At 39.0% G+C, this 22,693-nt stretch overlaps 5 protein-coding genes across 5 annotated transcripts; 3 read left to right on the forward strand and 2 right to left on the reverse strand.

Annotated features, from left to right (window-relative positions):
• Positions 1 to 4,925: 4,925 nt before the first annotated feature.
• On the reverse strand, positions 4,926 to 10,197 carry CBG23355 (the record flags this gene model as incomplete). The annotated part of the gene is made up of 11 exons (XM_045237452.1): positions 4,926 to 5,057; positions 6,573 to 6,627; positions 6,903 to 7,168; positions 7,863 to 7,979; positions 8,025 to 8,258; positions 8,305 to 8,409; positions 8,453 to 8,736; positions 8,781 to 9,393; positions 9,549 to 9,683; positions 9,735 to 9,920; positions 9,973 to 10,197. 11 exons carry the CDS (start codon positions 10,195 to 10,197, stop codon positions 4,926 to 4,928), a joined length of 2,352 nt encoding a protein of 783 aa, XP_045097772.1.
• Positions 10,198 to 10,817: 620 nt separating this feature from the next.
• Positions 10,818 to 13,311, forward strand: Cbr-pkc-1 (the record flags this gene model as incomplete). The annotated part of the gene is made up of 9 exons (XM_045237453.1): positions 10,818 to 10,842; positions 10,999 to 11,202; positions 11,258 to 11,516; positions 11,628 to 11,742; positions 11,976 to 12,344; positions 12,390 to 12,544; positions 12,590 to 12,917; positions 12,971 to 13,117; positions 13,165 to 13,311. 9 exons carry the CDS (start codon positions 10,818 to 10,820, stop codon positions 13,309 to 13,311), a joined length of 1,749 nt encoding a protein of 582 aa, XP_045097773.1.
• A 2,068-nt stretch (positions 13,312 to 15,379) lies between these two features.
• Positions 15,380 to 18,043, forward strand: Cbr-add-2 (the record flags this gene model as incomplete). Its single annotated transcript, XM_002636599.1, has 9 exons — positions 15,380 to 15,460; positions 15,504 to 15,592; positions 15,639 to 15,772; positions 15,818 to 15,966; positions 16,011 to 16,496; positions 16,651 to 16,899; positions 17,185 to 17,496; positions 17,557 to 17,806; positions 17,901 to 18,043. The coding sequence occupies 9 exons, from the start codon at positions 15,380 to 15,382 to the stop codon at positions 18,041 to 18,043; spliced, it is 1,893 nt and encodes a 630-aa protein (XP_002636645.1).
• A 281-nt stretch (positions 18,044 to 18,324) lies between these two features.
• On the reverse strand, positions 18,325 to 18,789 carry CBG27042 (the record flags this gene model as incomplete). The annotated part of the gene is made up of 2 exons (XM_045237454.1): positions 18,325 to 18,366; positions 18,664 to 18,789. 2 exons carry the CDS (start codon positions 18,787 to 18,789, stop codon positions 18,325 to 18,327), a joined length of 168 nt encoding a protein of 55 aa, XP_045100593.1.
• A 1,679-nt stretch (positions 18,790 to 20,468) lies between these two features.
• On the forward strand, positions 20,469 to 21,954 carry CBG23352 (the record flags this gene model as incomplete). Its single annotated transcript, XM_002636598.1, has 4 exons — positions 20,469 to 20,539; positions 20,899 to 21,064; positions 21,375 to 21,630; positions 21,674 to 21,954. The coding sequence occupies 4 exons, from the start codon at positions 20,469 to 20,471 to the stop codon at positions 21,952 to 21,954; spliced, it is 774 nt and encodes a 257-aa protein (XP_002636644.1).
• Between the last annotated feature and the right edge of the window lie 739 nt (positions 21,955 to 22,693).

Consider the following 22,693-nt stretch of genomic DNA (forward strand, 5'->3'; position numbering starts at 1 on the left):
TCTATTATCCGCATTTATATGGAAAATATCGAAAATGTGTCAACTGATAGAATATGTTTCATAAAGTCACCACCATTTTATCAGTTGACAACTTTTTCATATCTTTTAAAGGAATCGAGATAAATGAATTCAAATGTGAGGATTTGAATGAGCTCCTATTAAATGAAATACGGTATTCGAAAACTGGAGTTAATTTCTTTTAAGTTATAGGTTCGTCAATTTTCTGATGTTCTGGAAAAATATTATGGTACTAAAAATTCGATTTTCGTTCATTTCTTGCTTGCCATCGGAATATAGTCTTCCCATCAGATATGACCTATTCGTTAGCTTGAATTGTATTGCCGTACCTCTCTTCCCAGAGAAACCAATTGCACAATAAAGCTGGATGAAAAAAAACTAGTCGGAGGAAAAAATAACAGTTTGTGTGCCTTGTTTCTCGTTTGAAATATATAGTAAATACATAATCGATCCCCCATCTTCTCTTACGATATTTGTTCGGCTGCCGGGTGTTCGTCGCGCCCCGAAACAAACGCCCACTGTAGACCAAGGCTCAATGTATTCGAGGGAAAAAAGTTGGCATTCTCTGGAAGAAACTATCTTCTGTCCCTCTCTCTGTCTCTCACTGAAACAAACGAACCGGTCTCGATAGGAAATTATTCAAATCGAGAATTCGCTGTTAACATCATAAGGTACTCGTCGTTTTGTTGGGTAGTGTTACAGTACACATATTCTATTCATTTTTCGTTTTTACTTAACTTTTGACCTCGTTTCCGTTCAAAGTTATACCCCCTTGATTTTCTAAACTCTCTTCGAGTAAGCCTGATTTCCGTGCATTCATTGCTTCAGTTTGAAAGGCTCATTATTCTTTTTTATACTTCCAACATACACACTCTGGAACCACACTCTGGAACCGATCCATACCTTATCTCATCATTTTCAAATCTTCCAAAGTCACGAAAACACTACAATTGAATGATCTCGGTTTGGTTTTCTCCGCTCTTGAATATCTTTATTATTCTGGTACAAAACAAATCGAAACTGTGGAAGAGAAATCCAGTGGCTGTGGCTGAAAGTCCTAAAACGAAAAAAATTTTTCAGACTACGGTAGTTGTCCACAGCTCCGACTTTATTTCACCAGAATATTATCTGTATGTTCCGATGGTTCTTTTATTCTCGTCTTTTTTTTCGAAATTAAAAAATAAGCCAAGACCATTTTCTAGCTGAACGAACCATTTTTCATTTTTTTTTCCCAAACAGAGCAGCTTCTCAGACCATCATTCCCAGTCCCAAATACGAGTGGTAAACACCCCCTGATATTTTTTGAAAACTTGAAAAAGACGTAAGGGGGGACTCTTATGTAATATACACCTTCTGATATTTTTGAAAAATTGAGACAAAACACTAAGGGGGGGGGGCCTTATGAAAATTTTCACCCCCTGATATTTTTGGAAAAAATGCAAAAAGCACATAAGGGGGGACCCTTATCTGATTGTTACACCCACTTTCGTCGGCCAAATTTTCAGTATCAGGGCCTGCATCATTCCTCTGTCTAGATTGAATTTTTTCCATTCGAGTGCCCTCTCTAAAACTGCCTCTGCTAGGGAACAGTATCCATGGAAGGCGAAACAAGCGCCCGCCGCGGGCTTATTCTGGCCCCAACATTTTGTTGAATTCACTCCCCACACATTGAACTGTGTGTCTAAAAATGGAGTATCTGTCTACTGCGTGGCGAAAATTCAACAAGGCGATCAACAGATCATCCTCTGCGCCACCGACGATATCTGCCACCCCACGGACTCCGAGGGCTCCGTGGTCTTCGAGGATTCCAAGACGAAGGATATTCGTGTAGGTTCTCATTATGTAGACTACAGGGATTTGGTTCTTTTAATTCCTATAGAAGTCAGCTAGAGAAAGAGTTCATTGTCCCTTTCTTTCGGACACAAGCATCCTTTTTATTTTTCAAACTGCGCAGAAAAACACGGACTTCTTCTCTCTTCTTCTCTCTATTGAATGTAGACTCTTACACATATCCACATTCACATACACTCGATTTTCCACGTCATTGGGTTTAGCTGAAAGATGGGCGGTGGCTTCTCACTTTTGCGCTCTTGCTCTCATGCGGAGAGCAGCGTTTCCATCTTCTTATTTTTCCACTGACTTCACCAATCTTTCATAGTCTGCCACCAACAAATTACTCTTTAGAAGGTGATGGCGTTGTTTAGTTGATTGTTCTTCGTTTTCTCTCTATTCATTTCCGGGTAGATCAGCACCGGATTAATGTACACACACCGACGACCCTATCCTTTCAAATGGTCGGCCGCCTTGTCATCGTCGTCGTCATCGTTGATGATGCTGATGATGAAGGCGTTGACAGCGTCATCGCGGCTTTGGAATCTAAGTCTCAATATGATGGAGAACATAGAAAAGAGAAGTGGAGATTTATCACCAAGTTCCTACATCGATGCGTTCCCACCGGATGTATCCACGGGAAAAGCTTTTAGAGCCTGTGAAAATGAATTATTCTCAAGCCTTCAACGACATCTAGGATCCTAGCTTGGTTCCTAACAAAACCCTAACAGAGAATGAGATCTATTATGATATTCCGGATAACCACTTCAACTGGTCCAGTTGGAGAGTTTCCGACATCAAATAACTTCTGCCACAGTTATCCTTCCTGGACCTCAGCAAGTCACATCTATGGTCATGGATTCACTAGCATTGGAATGTGAACGTACATCATCTTTCCAATTTTTCTTCACCCCCTCCTATTCCGCTCCTCCCGCCGCCGCTCATTCAGACGGATTATGCGTGTGAGCGTTTTTCTCTTCCAACACTCGTACTCCTCTTCCTGCTTGTGCCTAACACTACCAGTAGCAGCATCGTCCCGGGGCACGAGAGAGCATCAAATCGAAATGAGATATTTTTGCCTTAAGCGAATTTCTATCTGATGAACTAGTTTTTTTTTATTTGAGACTTTATTTGACGACGAGATGAGATTGGAAGAAGCATGTGCATCCGCCCTGGTCCAGAAGTTCTGGGGCACGGTAGTTGTATACTTTCAGAGCCGTTTCTCATAGCCAGTATATATTTTCTAATCAATTATCAGCAGCTAGTGATCAAGCCAGGACGGCGGGCCGCCAACGAGCAGTTGTTCAGCAAAGCAATTGATTTCAATCAAAACATAGAAAGGGATCACATGTTTCAACTCTTTTTCTATATCATTCTGAGTCATTCTCATTCTTCACAGACCTACATTTATCTTTTAGAGATTGATTTTTCTGAAAAAGAAGCAGATCTTGGTTCAAGGTTGAGGTTTTTGAAAGTTGTTTCTAAAAATATAGTTTGACACTTTCTTTTTTGAAACAAATGAAAAATAATAATAAAAAAGTGATGAGATAGACATCAAAGCGAACATATCTAACACATGGCACATTTCATCACATTCAAACATACAACAAGCTCAACTCTCCAGGCGCCTCTCCTTGCCCTCTTCCCCTTATTTTTGCTTCTTCTTCTTCTTCTTTTTCTTCTTCTTGTTGCTTCTTCTCTCACCCTGGGGCTCACTTCGTCGTGGCATGTTTTCTCGAACTCGCTGCTTCTATCTTTTCCTCATCTATTTTCCTCCTCTCATCTCGAGACTACTGCTTCCGCCGCCATGCTTCTTTATAATGTGCATAGGCCTGTGTATGTGTATGCGCGAGCTGCTTCTGTCCCTGCTTCTGTTACTGAAGCTCTCCATCTTCTCTCCATCTCTTCCTCTCTCTCTCTCTCTCTCTCTCTCTCTCTCTCTCTCCCTCTCTCTCTCTCTTCTAGCTTTTTTCTCTTTTTGCATGTGAGAGCCGAGATTTAAGTCAGTCAGCCGTCGTCCGTTTCGCTATTTCGGCCAGCTATTTTCTCGTCTTCTTCACTTTTCTTCTACCAATCCCAAAAAAAACTCCCCGGATGAAGTCTTATAAAGAGAACACTCGTCGCCAGAGAACTCGCAATGTCAAACGTCAGTCCGAAAAGCCGCCCCGACGACTCTGAACGAGAGAGACGCGGGAAATCTGACACTTTGTTATGTAATTCGAACCGTCCTAATTTGAAACATTCTGCCATCAGTCAGTCAGATAGAATAGGTCGCCTTAAATTTTGTTGTGTTCAATTTTGGATATTCCTACGATTTAGAATTACAAGTCTAATAGAACAGTTGGCCAGTTAATGCCAACAATTATATGAAACCCTATTTATTTTAAAAATCAAAGCTTTTTTGGTTTCATATTTTTGACTCCCATTGTTAAACCTAAAAATCAGTGAAATGACATTAAAATGGTCCAAAATGGCCGGGTCAAAACAGATAAAAAAGAATCCAAAATGATCTGAAACAGCCTGAAACTGATCAAAAATGACTTGAAAACGGTTCAACGATTATCCGAAAATAGTCCTAAATTAGCCTAGAAATTATCAAAAGTGACCTAAAAATTGGTCCAAATAGCATCAAAAGTTTCAAATTCTTTTTTTAAATACTTCCTTTTGACTTTGAAAATCTCAGGTTTTGGTTAAAAATTGTCTTTTTGTTTCTTCAACTGAAGTGTCGTTCTCTTGTTCAATAGAATGATTATGAAGTGATTTTTTCGTATATATCAAAATTAGCTTTTATTCACTTTCAATTCAATATGTTCTGGACACTTTCAGTTGACCTAAACCTTCGAATAAATACCAAGAGTTCTAGATAAAGTTTATATTTGAAAGCTCTAATCTAATTTTTGAAAGACTTTAGATGTTTCCAGTGATATCTTTTCTTGCACATTTTTCGAAAGAAATCTGCCAGATGTTTTAGTAATAAATTCACTTGCACCACCTCCACCCCAAACCAATTGTTGTACTTCTATGTACACAATTTACGCCCCACCATGCCCCACCCATCATCATTTCTTTTTTTCCTCTCAACGTTTACCATTTGGTTTATCATCTAGTTGCCCAAGCTTCCTATCTCGAACGTTTTTAGACCACTCTGAAAAACTGAAATCTCGTATGACATTTTTTAGAAGGTGCTTATGAGAAATATGACATCTGTTCTAGTGTATCCTTCATCTCTTCCAGCGCTCCAAGCCCTAGCACATACACAAAAAAACAGATTCAGGCGCTCTCAATGAAATTGAATTTGAACTCAGCAGCGCGTGGCGCTCTCGGCGGCTCCCGGTGCTGAAAAGAATGGCCGCGAACCCCAATATTCCGGTTAAGAAAATTGAGTAGGCTTGAGAAGAAGAGAAACAGAGAGTGTCGGTGTGGCGTTGATTAATGAGCTCTCGCTCGTTTTCTCATTAACTCGAAGATGCCCGAGAAAGGCGGAGAAAAAGAGAGTGCGCACGATGGTTGGCGATGTAATTGAATTCGAAATATTAGAGAAGGTTTTGCTCTCCAGAATATCCAAGTAGCAAAAATACACCACACCACTTCTTTGGGCGCCGCCGAGGGTCCCTCTCTCCCTCCGGTAGGCAATAGCTGCCGGTGGCGCATTTTTGATGCAATTATCCGCATTGCCTTCTTCTTCCTCTCCTTCTTCTTCTTCTTAGTCGTTGCCGCCGCCGCCGTCATCGTCTTCTTCTTCATCGCCATCTCGTCGTTTTTTGACATTCTTGTGCCATTGTACGAATACACGAGAGGAGAGCCCAATAGGCGACGACACAGGAATACACAGCATTTTGATGAATTGGCTCCCTAATTGTTTTTTTTTCGTTTCGTTCCTTCATTCACTTTCTCGTATTATTTTCCATTTTTTTCGAAAGAAGAAGAAGAAAAAATAGAAGGCCCTAGCCGAGAAGAAGAAGAATAATATATTTGAAAGATGACGGTCTTTCTCTCTCTCTCTTGTTGAAAAAAAATGGAGAAGGAGCGGAGCAGAAGCAACAGGAAATGCTGAGGCTCACTCAGTTTTTTTGGCAATTCTTTTCTTCTTTTCCTAACTGATCTATATTCAGTGCTTTCGAGTTTTCTAGCGGATCATCGAAGATTTCGCAAGTTTTAGGTCAAAGTTTGGCAAAAAACGCCAGGTTCGAAAAAATAGGAGCTGTGGAAGAGAAGCGTCTGTGGCCGTGGCTGAAGGTCCCACAACGAAAACTACCGTAACCTTAAACCATGTTTATTTTCCGGATGTATCCTATCTCGATTTTCGTGCGTTTTCAGTCAATTTTTTATTATCAAGACTTTGATTTTCTGACTTTTTTGAAAAAATAACAGAAAAGTCGACAAAAATGAGTGACGAAAATGACAACGAGAAAATAAATCCTGAAAAGAACACTATTTTTAGATTACTGTAGTTGACGGTGCGGGACCTTCATACTCTTTTTTTGCCAATAGGATACTGTAGTCCAAAAATGAAGTTTCAGATCTAAACTCTTTTTGCACCCCAGTTCTTATTTGTCGTCTATTCCTCTTTTCTCTGACGTCTGTTCTTCTTTTGTCTCTGATTAGCGTTATTTAATTATTGTACTTTGTACTCTCTCTCTCTCTCTCTCTCTCTCTCTCTCTCTCTCTCTCTCTCTCTCTCTCTCTCTCTCTCTCTCTCTCTCTCTCTCTCTCTCTTTTAGAACCACTAATAATTTACAAAAATTCGAAAACAAAAAATTTTTCAAAAAGGGCTCTTTCCTTTCTTTCATTTTTTAAACCAAGCCAATCGAATCGTCACATCGCCTTTCAGGTCATCACATGGTTTTTTTCTTTTTCTCTTCTTTTTTTCCCTTTAAATAGTCAACTTCCCGTATCCGTTTAACCTCTCTCTATCTCTCTCAGTGGCTTCATTGGGTGAAGTTTTTTCTCCTTCTTCGTCTCCCTTTCCTCTTCTTCTTCTTCTTCTTATGCTCCGGGAAGGCAAGTTGCGTGTGACGCATCTCCTCTGCTCTCCACTTTTGCGCGGCTCTCACTCTTCTGGCGGCGCCTCTTCTCGTCCTCTCGATAAGTCCACAATTAGGATCGTTTGATGGCGGCTGCGACTGCGACGGAGCAGCAAGTGAAGCAGCAGCGACTGGACCCGTTTCCAGGCGGCGCTCCGCCCATTTCCCTTCTCTTCGTCCGCGTCGTCGACGGCTTCTTGCTCCGTGTCGTTGTCCGTCGCCGTCGCCGTCGCCAAGCGAGCCTTTGCAGTGCTCGTCCCTTCATTTTCGTTTTGTCGTGGCGGCGACGGCTTCTCCTGCCAATTTGATTTGCATCAGTCTCGTCTCCTAACAAAAGTCCATATCTTGTTGTTCAATTGGTTCGTTTATTTCAGGCCATCGAATGAAAGAGTGGTGATGTTGTTCACAGGATCCGTGCGCGTACGCGTACTCGAGGCTCGTCACCTTCGCCCGACAGAGTGGTCGCGACGGTTCAGTCAAAACGAGGCGGCAACCGTAAGTTCTCAATAAGTCTTATTTTTTAAAGTCATACCATTTTGACTTTCCAGGCTGCGATAGACTCGTATGTGAACGTGGACTGGGATGAATACCCAATTGGAAAGACGCAAGTTCGGCCGAAAACTAACGAACCTCGTTGGAATGAAGAGTTTACTGCGGTAGGATCAGGAATGAGAAGAAGACGCTATAATCAATTGGTTTTTTTTCAGTCGGGTGTACATCAAGGAAAAGCAATCGGATTCTCGGTTTTTCATAGTTGTGTTATGCCACCGGATGATTTCGTTGCGAACACCCGAATAGCATTTGATGAGCTGAAGATTGGAAGTGCAAATGATATTTGGGTGGATCTGGAACCACATGGACAACTTCATGTGATTGTTGAAATGCATGGAACTAATGTCGAAGGTGAGATCAAAAAAAAATTCATTTTATGGGAAGAGCTTCTAAAAATGTTGTACAAAAACATAGTTTACGCAGTAGTTGATCATTGACACACACCGATTGATTACCGTATTTGTTAATTCGATTGATATCACCTATTACTGTAGATTGAGAACTTGATGTATCGAAAAATATGAGAGCTTCGAACACTGCATTCGAGGGTGAAGTCTAAGAAATTAAATTGATGAATATTCTGTAAAAGTTTTGAAATACCTCTACTGTAATTCGGAACTTGTGTTCATCAACTTCCCCTACTAAATTCGCAGCCACAATGGTTTTCAACTGCAGCTGAACACACTGAACGTGAGGCTCTAGGCGAAGATTGATTTCCTTCACAAAATCTTGAGCCATTGTTCGCACCCTCGCATTAGCAGTCACATTCAACACAACTTCAAACTCACAAACACAGAATTCTTCCGGGATGTGAGCCGTCTCACAAGATCGATCCTAAAACTGAAGTTGACAAGAGAGATAGAAAGGGTTGGATAATAACTTGCACGGGAAGCAGTAGACTTATTCCTCTTTTAGTTTCTGGAGCATTTGGATAGGAGAGAATGTGTCTGAACGTAGTGTAAACGTCGAAGAAGGATGTGAGCTTCTGGAAATATGAGTTTTCTTGCATATATTTTGGGTTCCAATACCTTTGTGTTAGCTTTGAGGGTCTGCACTAGATTTTGATTGCTCCGTAACTTTTTTGGCAGAGATATGGAAAAGAATGGAAGACGTTCCTCTTGCCTTCCAACACTAGTTTTTCGAATACTATCAAATCGATGTCCATGATCAGACATTACAATCAAATAGGATTGTTCGAGATCTCTTACATGTTTTGTTAAGAATTCGGCTAAATCATCATCCCCGTAACGAACTTGATTCAGCCAATCGTGTCCCAGTTCAGTAAACCAAGAAACACCAAATTTAGGTCGGTCTGAATGAAAAGTATTTTTTGGATCTAGTTGTAATTCAACTGACCTGAATATTTTGTAATGAACTGTGATAAGTAATTGAGTTGTAAATTATGCATTCGGTGGTTTCCATAACACAAGTTTTTGCTTCTTCTATGTACGTAGGACCAGTAGACGTTTAGCCAAAAAGGCCGAAAGTAGTGGTCCACCGGTTTCTTTTCAAAACCTTTAGAGAGATAATTGAATAGATTGAATCCGGGATAATCTTCGGATAATAGTGTGCGATAGCCTTTTTCTCGGTATCGTTTCCAAATCAAGTCATGCTCATCAAAGAATCCATGAACGTCTCCGAACTCGGTATCCCACCACTTGCCGGCAAAAAATCCGACGGCATTCGAGAAAGAGTTATCGCCGACTTTTGTCATTCCGTCGAATATAAATGAGCCATAGTGAGTGTGCAATGCCTCGAGCGTTTTATTCATCGTGCGCCGGAAATTGGAGTGTGAGACCGAGTCGAGAACTATAATGATGACTGAGGAGGCCGTTTCGTTTTTATTAGCAGGCTCTTTTTTCTGGATTGGTGTTATTTGGTTGTGGTTGTTGGAGTAGACTCTTGTACGTGGGAACCAAGTTCGTTGACAGGAGACTTCTACGAATTCGTCGTCGATTTTTGCAGAATTCTATAATTGAAATTCATGATCGAATTAAGACATTTTCATAAACTACAGTAATCTGTATCTAAAAACAATTAGAAAGACTATACAAAAACTATTGTAGTTGTAGTGGAAAACAAAAATATTTTCGAACTTCTCAATAATCGAATCATCAAAAAGACGCTTACGTTGAATTGGATCCAATAAGAATACGATACATTCTCATCATCTCCGTCCATTTTATCATAGGTTCGATATTGGCATTCGACTTCTAAATTACTTTCTCGGATGGCAGTAGAATTCAGATGAAGAAATCCCTAGAAGAACTTTTTGGTATTCTGAATTTCCGAACTTTCTCTCTCTCTTACATTCTTATCTAAATAACTGAGTTCTGGCTGCACTTTGGCTGCTTGACATGCGAGTTGAGCTGGCCTCGAGCCGTCGTCGAGAACATATTCCAGAATCGATTGGTCCCACGGGTCTGGTGGACGAACGACACATTTCGAAGAGGAATTCCGTTTTTGACTGACAAGGTTTCGTCGGGTTTTCGTTTTCTGTGAAAGGATTAATTCCATCAAGTCCTGTAGTAATTTCCCAAAAACTTACAGACGAATAAATTAGTGTTTCTGGAGTAAAAAAGTCAGGAAAGAGGAATAAGGAAACACAACAAAAGAAAAGAACTAATGTGCAAAACCGTCGAATCATGGAATTTTCAACAAGAGTGAAATCAGTCAGAGCGACACAGTCTGATTGTGATACGCAGACAAATAAATATACGTCTGAATGTACTTGTGAGTGGGGGACAAATGATGCCGAAATAGTATGAATCATAAGAAGAGGACGAGCTCACCTTTTTTCTTCGTTTGTTGTTCCCGAAGAAATGAGACACATTTTCGTACTTTGTGGTTGTATAAAAGAACAAGCACACAATCAGAAAACGGACGGAAAATGATAATGAAGTTTTTTGAAGGAACACAAATGGAAAAGCTTTTCGGAAACCCCTCTATTGTGATTATGGGTACAGTAAATTTTAGCCCCTCTACTTTGGGGAATATAAAATAAAAGACAGTTCCAAAGGGGGAAACAGTGAATCATGACTCTATTAAACATAAAGGGTTGAAATATAATTGAAAATTTGACCTATTTCCACTGACATTCATATCAATTGCTCCCGTACAGTGTCAGCTCTCATTTCTCCTCAATTTGCAACCTGAAACTCTTGTTCCCTCTGCATATAGCAACTAGAAGAGGCACCGTAGAAGTCATGAATTGATAGAGAGAGGCGCGAGGAAAATGAAAGGAAGAGAAATTTTGATAAGAGACCATGGGAAACGACGAGCCTCGATCAGTCCTTTTCCTCACTACTTTTTGCCTGTACTCCAAATTGTATTAACGTTGGTGCTACACTAAACTATTCTTATTTTTCCGTATGAGTTTCGACTGTTTGGTTTATGATGAATACGCGACGTCTTCATCGTCGAACTCGCGAAATGGTTCGAGCAAGACCAAAGTGAAAAAGAAGAATAGTTGGGGGTTTTGGGGGAAACAAGAAAGCACAACTAGCTCACTTCAGGGTACGATACTATTTATTATCTTAGAACCATCCAGTTACTGTAATATTTCCATTTTCAGATATCCATTCGCACAACAAAACGCGAGTGTTCAAAGAGCGAACGAATGCCTTCAACGATCGTCAACGTCGTGGTGCTATGCGAAGGAAAATCCACGAAGTTACTGGACACAAATTCATGGCTCTGTTCCTGCGTCAGCCAACTTTCTGTGCTCACTGTAAAGAATTTATTTGGGGAATTGGAAAGCAAGGATATCAGTGTCAAGGTAAGAGAAATTAAGACACTTATATTCGATTCCAACCAGAATGTTTGGTTTCCAGTGTGCACAGTAGTCGTCCATAAGCGTTGCCACGAAGATGTTGTATGGAAGTGTCCCGGGAACAAAGCTGACGCCGTCGAAGAGCTTGGAAAAGAGATTCAGGAAACGGGCGCCGGCCGATTCAACATCAATATGCCTCATCGCTTCTCTGTACATTCCTACAAAAGACCCACGTTTTGTGATCACTGTGGATCTATGCTCTATGGACTTATCAACCAAGGACTGCAGTGTTCAACGTGCAAACTCAATGTACACAAGAGGTGAGTTTTCGAATTTTCGAGAAAAAAAACTGTTTCAAAAAAAGCTATCCCATTATTTTCGCCGCTAGGCACCAGCCCATCAAAAAATCCTTAATTTCATATTTTTTCCAGATGTCAGCGAAACGTAGCCAATAACTGTGGAATCAATGCGAAACAAATGGCGGCCGAGCTGGCACAGTTAGGACTTACTGGGGACAAAATGAGCATTCGATCCAGAAGAAGGTTGGTTTTTTTAATGAGTTTCAAAAAATTGTGACCAGATGGTTGTCTTTGTTCTGTGTACCTCGCAGTGTGAAGTGACTTTTACCCTGCGCAGAAAGGGATCAAACAGTGCGCGTTTTCTTCTACTTATATCTCACTTTCTGCAAAGATCTCCATTGAGTACTTGTCAGTTAACCTGCGCAACTAACACCAAACCAAATACCAAGCGTTCCTCTCTCAACATTCGCTTACTTTCAGCCATCTATTATGACTGACACTAGCACTGATGTTTCCGGTTCATCGGCTTCCGAGAATTCTGGATATTTACAACAAATTAATGAAGATGATTCTGGAACAACGTCTACATCAAGAGGGTCCAAAGTACCTGGAGGTACACTTTCAATCAACGATTTCACATTCATGAAAGTGCTCGGAAAGGGATCATTTGGTAAAGTAATGTTAGCTGAAAGGAAAGGAACCGACGAAGTTTATGCCATCAAAATTCTCAAGAAGGATGTTATCGTACAAGATGACGACGTAGAATGTACCATGTGTGAGAAGAGGATTCTTTCCCTGGCTGCAAAACATCCGTTCCTGACAGCTTTGCACAGCTCATTCCAAACTGCGGTAAGATTTTAAGAACGTAATAAACATTCCGAAATCATATTTTAGGATCGTCTTTTCTTCGTGATGGAATATGTGAATGGAGGTGATCTGATGTTCCAAATTCAAAGAGCCAGGAAGTTTGACGAGAGCCGAGCGAGATTCTATGCAGCGGAAGTCACGTGTGCTCTTCAGTTTTTGCATAGGAATGATGTTATCTATCGGTTAGTTTCATATGGCTCATAGAGTCCCGACCTATCAATTTACAGAGATTTGAAACTTGACAACATTCTGTTGGATGCTGAAGGACATTGTCGATTGGCTGATTTTGGAATGTGCAAGGAAGGAATCAATAAAGAAACGTTGACGAGCACTTTCTGTGGAACACCCGATTATATTGCACCTGAGATTTTACAAGAAATGGAATATGGCGTGTCGGTTGATTGGTGGGCTCTTGGAGTTCTTATGTATGAAATGATGGCCGGACAACCTCCATTTGAAGCTGATAATGAAGACGATCTATTTGAAGCTATTTTAAATGATGATGTGTTATATCCGGTTTGGTTATCAAAAGAAGCTGTTAACATTCTCAAGGCGGTATGTTATTTTCTTTTATTAATTTGAGTTTTATAATTCCTTTTGTTTTTCAGTTTATGACAAAGAATGCTAGCAAACGATTAGGATGTGTTGTCTCGCAAGGAGGTGAAGATGCTATTCGTGCTCATCCATTCTTCCGTGAAATCGATTGGGATGCGTTGGAATCTAGAAACGTTAAACCACCATTCAAGCCGAAGATTGTAAGTATTTCAAATTGAATTGAAAAACCTGACTCCTAAAATTCCAGAAATCAAAGCGCGATGCTAACAATTTTGACAGTGACTTTACGAAAGAAGAACCAGTACTGACACCGAGTGATCCAGCAGTTGTTCGAGCAATCAATCAGGAAGAATTCCGCGGTTTTTCATTCATCAATCCGCATTTCACCTACTAATTGTTCTTCTATATTTCCTTCTTCCCGTTTCCAATCATTCCCTTTGGCCTTCTCTTCTCCTTGTGTTGTATTATTTCTTTGTAATTTTAGAAGAATCGAAAAAAAAGTATCATTTCTCTCATTTTTATCTCCATGTTTTTTTTTCTTTTTCCCCCTACTTATCGAATCCATCCAATGCTCTCATAATCAGAACTCTTTTTTTCTTTTTCCTTGTCTAGTACAGTACCCCCTCCCTGTACACAACAAAAAACATTCCTCTCGTATTTATTCGCACGCTGCTGACCTATATTTTAATATTTTCCTGCCTCTCATCCAATCTTTTGTAGAATATATTACAGTAACCTTTCAAATGATAGAATTTGAAGTAAAATCTAAAAATCATGTCATTAAATATCTTGGTCACTTTTTCAAATACTTTCCAGATTCTAGAAGTGGAGTTTCGGACCCTCAAACCCGTTGAACAGAGAACATCTCTTATCCGCTTTTTCGCTCATTTCCTTTTTCTTTCTAGTCTGGATTTTCAGTTTTCTTGCCACATGATTCTTCTTACCCCACCCTCAGCTCTTCTTCTCAACTTTTTTTTCATCCCGGCGAATTCTGAAAATCAAACCAAAACAAAACAAAAAAATCTCGATGAAATGGATAGTGTGTGATTATTGTACTTCTCTTCAATTTTCTCCACTATCTCGTGTTGACGACTTGTGATAATTTTCGAATTTCCTTACTTTCATTCATCCCCACCAACCCAGAGCATCCTCTCTCTTTCCTTTTCCTATCGCCTCGTATCTGTTTTCCTATACTAAAAAATCACCACAGATCCTTCTAAAACCTTCATACAAAAAACTAATTTCCCCCCAACTCAATCCCTATCAGTCGATTGTTTTTTTTTCCTTCACAACCATTTCCTTCTCTGAACTTTTCCCAATTTTCAACATTTATGTTCCCCTTTTTTGTCTGCTTCTTTTGTAGATTTTAAAACATTTGATTCTTATCGTTCTCTAGCTTTTCCGAAAAGCAGTATAAAAATTTGAAAATTATCTTGTGTCGATTCTTGTTTTGGGATTGGTCGAACTAGAATGGGCAGTTCGCTTGAAATCATCAGGAGCATATTCGAAAGTATGGAGTAAAAATCTAGGTGAACTTTCTTTTAAAAATAAAGTAGGCTGGGGAAGTCCGAACCAGAAAATTCTAAGAATCACCAAAACAAAAAAAAACTCAGATTTTAAAATACCGTGTTTCCTATGATAGACGCCGACCCCACGAGGTGCTTCGAAAAATAAAAGCCCACCCTCTAATAGAAGCCCATGAGCTTCCATTAGAAAACATACGATAATTCACAACTTCAGAATTTTTGGAACTGCGAATTTAGAACTCGACGTTCTCTCAATTTCTGAATTTTATAAACTTCGGAATTCCAGGTTTTTAGAATTTCAGAAATCCTGAATTTTGAATTTTGGGATCCTTGAATCTCAGAATTTCATGAATTCGGAATTTTGGAATTTAGAATTGCAGAATAAAAAAATCGAATTCTCCAAAACGCGGAATATCAGAAGTTTTATCTTTGGAATTGTCAAATTTCTGATTTTTCGAATAAAACTTTTTTTGAAAATAATTCATTGAAAAATAGAAGCCCAAAAAAATCCAGAAGTTCAACAACTATTTTTAGGTTACGGTAGTTGTAGTTGTGGGACCTTCGTTTTTTTTTCAACAGCATCGATTTTTCTCGTACCAGAACAATACACACACACACGAACGTACACTCACATAAACACACACAACCACACGCACACACACACGCACATACACATACCCAGACCCTCACACAGATGCACACACACACACACTCTTTCACACACCCTTGCCCGTACACATACCCACATACACATATACACACATAAACACATGCCTCCATTCAGATGCATGTGATTTTCCTGAACTTATTATTGAATCTATACTAACGATCCAAAACACAATCACCAATTTTTGATACCTTAAACTTTTTATTGTTTTGTTGTCCTAATTTTAACAACTTATTTTCAGACACTGACATCAAAAAGTGTTGACAAATATGTCAGAAGATAGTGATTATGGAGTCGATAACATTCCATCGACGGGCAAAAAAAGTAAAGTACCTGCTGTGTTAAATCAAGTGAGATATTTAATGGGGACTAGGATAAACATTCTTTTTTCAGAGGTGTATAACAGTTTCGGGTCGAAAATGCCTATTGTTTTCCACAGTAATGAACAGAGTAGATTTCATTTCAGTGATGCAAAATGCTGAGTACGTTCTTAATCGAGGATTAATTGGGATTTTCTAAAATTTTCAGACATTATCCAGAACTTATCAACGATGCACCACCAACTACTCCCGGTTTCAATGGATGTGAAGTTTTCATTACCGACAAACGAATTCAAAAATCTGATTTGTGTACTGACGATTTTACGCCTTGGTACAGAGGAGGTTTGTAGTTTCTCGCATCTGCAAAAAAATGAAATTCTCTTTCAGGAATCAAGAAATCTCTAGAACGGCAACACTCTTACTTCTATACCTTAAACGCCCATGGACATTTTGACCCAAGTCCCAAAATATTTGCTACTCATGTTTTGAGAATCACCGTTTATGTCTTAGCTTCCTGTCACGGTTTAAACAAAAAGGTAAAACTTTAATGGAGAATTTGTGTAACTGCTTTGATTTTCAGGTCGTAAGAATGGTTCGCATAGACGGGGCTTTGCAAGAAAACTGTCTTCCATCACTGATCGTCTACACTTTCCAATCAGGGTTCGAACGACCTGTTCCAAATTCTCCTGCGATTTTGAATCGAGAAGAATTGGATGATATTCAACGAAGTGCGAATCTTCAAAGTGGTCCATCAGCATCTGCAGTTAAAAGTGATAGAGATGATTCATGTGAACCTAAGTCTAAAACTAGGAGAATGTCTTATGGTTCATCGGAAGTTTCACGAAACCTGACGAAAAATCCAAAAGAAGAACCCCTAGAAGAACAATCACTAGCGAGGCAACCTCTGGAACAAAACCTGAAAACCCCAAAAGGAGAACCTGTAGAAGAAGAAGAAGAAGAATCTCGAGAAAAAGAAGAACATGGAGGCCAATCTGAAAATACTGCAAACCACGACATATCGGATAATTCTTCGATCAATAAGCGTCTATCACTGTTCAGTGTACAGGTAGCTGTTATCATATCATTTCGTTTTCTATGTCACGTACTATTTTTGCACGCCCGCCCATATTACACTTTATCATCAAACCACCTAGATTTTTGATTTGTTTTTTAAAAATATCTTCAAACTTCTTTTTAAAACAAACAATTATTATTTTCAGCAGACACAAGTCAATTCTCTCAGTGATCAAAATCGAAAATTTCAAAACTACGAAATGTTTTCTGCTGGTGTCCTCTCAAATGCAACAGTCCCTGCCCCAATGTTTCATCCTCATATCACTCCGATCGCTGATTTAGACAAAGATACAAGTATTGATCCAGATGAGGTTGTGCAGAGAAACAAGCTAGCCGCTCTCTACAGATTGGTGGATCTTTTCCGGTGGAGTCAAGGAATCTATAATCATATTACTGTGAGTTTTTCTTTTTTGAGATGGAAAAACTAATAAGTTCTAGCCGCGTTTCCGAATGTTCGAATGTTCCCAACTCGAGTACCCTAAAACCTATTATAGAAGGATCCCTAACTTTGAGCGCTTACTGTTTACTGTCAAAGAAATGAAAAGTAGATATTTCAGCTCAAACTTGACAGTGTGGGTGCTTTTCTATTACAGGTTTTATGATAAATAAAATCTATTCAATATAACCCAATTTTTATAATTAAACGAATTTATGCCAAAAAAAATTAAGTGATTTTCTAGGTTCGAGTTTCCAACGATCCCGACGAGATTCTTATCAATGCATTTGGCCAGCTCTACAACGAAGTCAGCGCTTCTTCATTGATAAAAGTTGACATGGATGGAACTGTTATCAACGGAGGATCCACGGGTTTCGGAGTCAATCAAGCTGGATATGTGCTCCATTCCGCTGTCCATAGAGCCCGCCCTGAAATCAAATGTGTTGTCCATCTTCACCATCCATCAGTCGTCGCCGTTTCTGCACAAAAGTGTGGATTACTACCAATTAGCCAAGAAGCTATGATTGTTGGAGAAGTTGGTTATCATGAGTACAGGGTAAGTTTACATGGGATATAGATGAATGATGGCCTTGACACCTCTTTCCATTTTTTGCAGGGCATCCTAATCGACGAAGCGGAACGTGCACTGCTCGTCCGTGACTTGGGAGACCGACATGTTATGATTCTAAGGAATCATGGATTTGTGGTGTGTGGAGAGTCAGTTGAACATGCTCTCAGTGTAACCTATCATCTGATCATTGCATGCGAAACACAAGTGAAAACGGTTCCCGGTGGGAACACGGACAACGTGCATTTTCCTGCCCATTCGGCCATCAAACAGGTTTACCAAGTTGCCAGCAATGGAGGTATGCTTCAACGCATTTTCTCGTCTTTTAACGCTTCTTTTTTGTGGCCCCCATTTCCCCTTTTTCTTCACACCTATAAATTTTTTTGTTCCAGGCGGTGGTGTGAACCGACAAAACGGACATGTCAACTCGACACAATGGAGGAAAGGGGAACTAGAATGGCAAGCATACATGAGACAGTTGGATGCACAAGGATATGTTACAGGACATGATTATAATTGCAAGCCATGTAATTGACTCGAACACCTCGTGTATTTATAGAGATGTGTGAATAATAAACATTGTAAAGATTTTCTCCCTAACGTGTTGGTTACACAACAAATAATGAAATGGTACTTGACGGACAGGAAGGGAGAAAGCGGGACACTTGACAACACCGTTTCCTTATACAACGACACAGAAGGCTTCACACGTTCAGTTTTAGATTGGAGATGTTTGAGTAACATAGTGTAAAGACCAAGTTGGTGAATCATAAGCCAGCTCAATCCTTTTTATAACAGACTACTTATAACATTTTTTCAGATTATTTCGTTTCCCAGAAAATAGAAAAATCTGAAAAACTTTTGAGAAAAATCCTAAACCGTAAATATTCTTAAAAATCTTGGTTTTGGGTTACTGTAAGATTTCCATGATGAAAACAACTTTGTTTTCGAAAAACTACCCCGTTTGCTTAAAGACACAAGTTATAGCCAATTTTTAGATCTCAGCAGCCGTCGGCTCGCTTTTCGGCAATCCGACTTACCTGTGAACCCTTCAAAAACTACGATTAGAATTTTGCCATGCGAGTGACATGACCCAGAAAAGGGCCAAGATGGAAAAAGCAGACAAGTTGTATTCCTCGTGTTCCCCATAAATACCTGTATTCTAATTTTCGCTCCGCCCCTTTTCTTCTTCTTCCTCAATAGGCGTGCGGCCTTTCCCGTCAGAGTTTTGTGTGTATTTGGTGTCTTCTCCTTTTCTTCATCCTCGTCTTTTTCGCTCATTTCGACCAATGCTTTAGACCAAAAGATTGACCTTCTCACACCTTTTGCCATTCTTGACACCCCTCCCCCCAATCGGGATATTTTCTTTTCACGGTCGTTCGCTTGAGACAACTTGACGACATCTATTCATTGACACTTCTTCTCCATTGACTTCTCCATAAAAATTGGTCTCCTTGATTTCCTTTCCTGTGATTAGTTCTCTTCCGATCTCGGGATATATCCCTATAGTTATAGAGGTTATTTTAAGGAGGCGGAGCTTGCTAGGGTACTGTCGCGGAAGACTTCAGTTGTATCGCTCTCTCACAGATTGAAGATCTTCTGGTTTGTAAGCTCAAAAAACTCAATGCCTTTTCTCTGTTTTCATGATCCTCTTTTTTCCATCAGAAAAGTACAAGACACTTTTCCATTTCGTTCAGAAACCTTCCTATCGACGATTTCTCTCCAGATGTCACGCTTGTTACAAGTCCACTAATCGTCATGTCGCTCCTCCATCCTTTTTTCACAAATCCTCAACATTGCCGTCATTCTTCTTCTTCATTTTTCCGTTCTTTCCGTCTATCCGATTCGCTCGCTTCGCTAAGCGACGGCTTCTACAACATCGTTGTTCTCTAGTTACATAATTACGTTGAAGCTATTTAGAAGAAGCTTCGCCACTTTTAAAAACTCTCAATGTTCATTTGAGTCAAGTGACCAAGTGGCACTTTTTGATTCACAGTTTCCAAAACCGTTGTTTGTGATTGAAGTGGGAATATCGGAAGACGTCACAAATGTAATCCGTTTTAAGTACTTTCATCTTTGAAACTCTATTGTCAGACTTTTTTGTAGCGAAGATATCAAGCACGACGTATTGTTGTACATGAATCGAAAAATCATTTTTCTCACTTCGGTCCGAAGGAGAAGCGATGTCTAGATTATTTGAAATTGTTCAATTTTATCCATTAACCTATTGAAAAATTCTGTAAAATTTCAATTACAATACTGTTTAAAAGGTTGTTAGATTTTTATAATTTTATCAAAACATTTCGATTGGAGGTTCCTGAAACATTGATACCGGAATAGGTCGAGAATTCCTTTGTGTGATCAAAAATATTATAAAATGAAAAATTAGTTATTCGGCTATTTGCTGACTTCTGCAAGACACCCATTTTTGGCCTATTTTTGAACCGAAAACATGAACAACCAGACTCCCCAAAATGGTCAAAATTACCGAAAATCGACTGAAAAATACATTTTTGTATATATTTTTGAACGATACTGAATTTTTTTCTGTTCCTATATTTTATCTGGAATTGATACTTCTCACATAACCTTTTGTTTTCCTTTCTGGTCTGATTGTGAATACAATTACCGATTGTCATAACCTAAGTTCATCAAGGTTTTAGGTCATTCCTCCTTCTCCTCCCATTATCTTTATTTCTATAAATGATATTCTGATGATCTAATAAACCATCACCTTAATCCAGAATTCATTTACATCATTCCTCTATTTATTCCGAAAATACCCCTTGGTGTCATTTCACTTCCGACCTAATTCTTGACAGTTGAGTCATAAATGCTTTATTGCGTGTCGTATACATTCTCAATTGTTCACTCTTGATTCCATAAAAAACTTCTTTCTGATCCAGCCAAGAACAACTGTGTACTCCAACCCATCCTGTTGGTATTGATGCATTCTGTAAATGGAAGAAGAACTTTATAATGGTTTTTATCCGAACCGGCAGATCTATTACTCCACTGCTTATCCCTACAGGTCAGTCAATTAATTTTTTTAACCCCAGTTACCATAATCTCCAAGATAGAACAAGATACCATTTACCTAGATGTTCATCTCGTTTAACCCAAATTAGTGTCAATATTTCAACTTGTCTCTTCCACCAAACTAGCGGTCTTTTCCCAAGACGTCAACGCTCATTTCAATATTCAAGGTCAACCCAAAAGAGGGATGACTTACTAAAAGAATTCACAATTTACCGCATGGAAACTTCTCCAAACAAAGCCCCAAAACAAAACAAACTCCCCCGTCGAGAAAAGAAATAGAACCCCTAGAAACTAGTAGTTGACACACCGAAATTATCCTCGAGGACATCTTTCGAATTCATTGTTTTCCAGAAGTCCGTTCGCTTTGAATCGACCGTATTTGGAAGATGACTACACCGACTACTATCGAGATTACCTAACCAAGACAAACAGTAATTTTATGATCAGGGACTATGAACGAAAAATTCGAGTCTTTGATTCTTCCATCTACTATATTCGTGTCCTTTCTTATGCTCAAGTAAGTTTATAAAATCTATCGTAAAATAGAAAACTTCGAGCTCAATTAGGTTCCTTTAAAATATATAAAAAATTGATCAACTAATAAATGGTTTATCATAATATCAGAAGCGTATTCTCAGTTGACACTTTTTTATATATTTTAAAGGAACCGAGAAAAATTAAACCAAATTTAACAGTGTGGGATCCCTTCTATTACAGGTTTTACGATATTTCAATAGTCTTCAATATATTTTTTCGATTTAACTTTAAAAAAATTTCAAGCATCCAAATTTTTATTCTAACATTTTCAGTTATCTTTGTTTTTTCAGATTTTCTTAGCCGGTATCCTCCTGGTGACAGACGTCTCGAAAAATGTACTTCTGTGGAACTACATTCAAATGAACGGCGTCAAAATTGAAATGTTTGCTCACGTCATCTTTCCCATTTTTGCTCTCATCGTCGGATTCATTTGTCTCACCGCTATTCTGAATCCATCGAAACCGTTGTCCAAATGTGTTGCCATTTTACTACTCGTCATTATTGTGCCAAATTTTGTATTTCCAAGATATTCAGTTTTTATGACAAGTGAGTTGCGATAAACCTTTCAAAAAGAAGTCTAAAATTTCAGCAGCCATCGAATCCGTGGAAATAAGTCAAGTTATGGATCGAAGTCTTTTTGGAAAAGACATTGATATGATTAAATCGGAAACGCACAATCGAATGTCAAAAATTCTAATGTTTTCAACAAATCATTGGCCTCTGGGAGTTTCTGATTTAACAAGTCTTCCTACTGACTTCGTGCTCATGATGCAGTACTTGCTCATTGCATATTCCGTTTTTTCACTCTCTCTTTTCATTTTTTATGTCATCACGTTGTTTTGTTTTGTTCGGTTGATATCAGTACAATAAAAGTTTACATATGAACTTTTTTGAACTTTTTTTTCGAATTTTCTAATAGTAAGAAGATTTGAAATTCTTTGGGAATGTGAATAACTAGAGAGAATTAAAAGTTGATTGGGTGTGACGGCAAACAATCCAGTGTGACAAATTTGAAAAATGTTGGAACTGTCAAACAAGTCACAGCCAAAAATGGAGTCTTATCGAAATTCACGAAGGGGTCCCAAGCCCTAGACAGTTGGTGCTGACATCCTTGTGCCTGGCCAGGAAGCTATAGCCATTTTCCGTTAACAACCATCGCGATGGAGCGGTGTACGCGTATTAAATATCGTCTTTACGATCAAGAATATCAATCGATCAGGGTCGTATCTCACGAATTTCTTTTTATATACCATAAAACCTGTAATAGAAGGGCCCCCTAACTTTCACCTTTGAGCCAATTTATCTCGGTTCCTGATAAAGATATGAAAAATTTGTTAACTGATAAATTGTTTATCATGTTATCCTACAGATTTTATCAGTTGACACATCTTTGATATCTCTTATAGGAGCTGGATAATTGAGCTCAAACTTGACAGTGTGGGGGGCCCTTCTATTACAGATTTTACGGTAACCACTTTAAGTAACCACATAACAAAACAATAAAACAAAGGTTCCAGACGACATCATTTATTGAAAAAGTGTTTCCAGGGTACATTGTGAAAATTTTTAATCCGGAGTTTAAATTTATCTTTTACTGTTTTGTTGTGTT

This window comes from Caenorhabditis briggsae (assembly GCF_000004555.2).
Source record: "Caenorhabditis briggsae complete genome, chrV, whole genome shotgun sequence".
Taxonomy (NCBI): Eukaryota; Metazoa; Nematoda; class Chromadorea; order Rhabditida; family Rhabditidae; genus Caenorhabditis; species Caenorhabditis briggsae.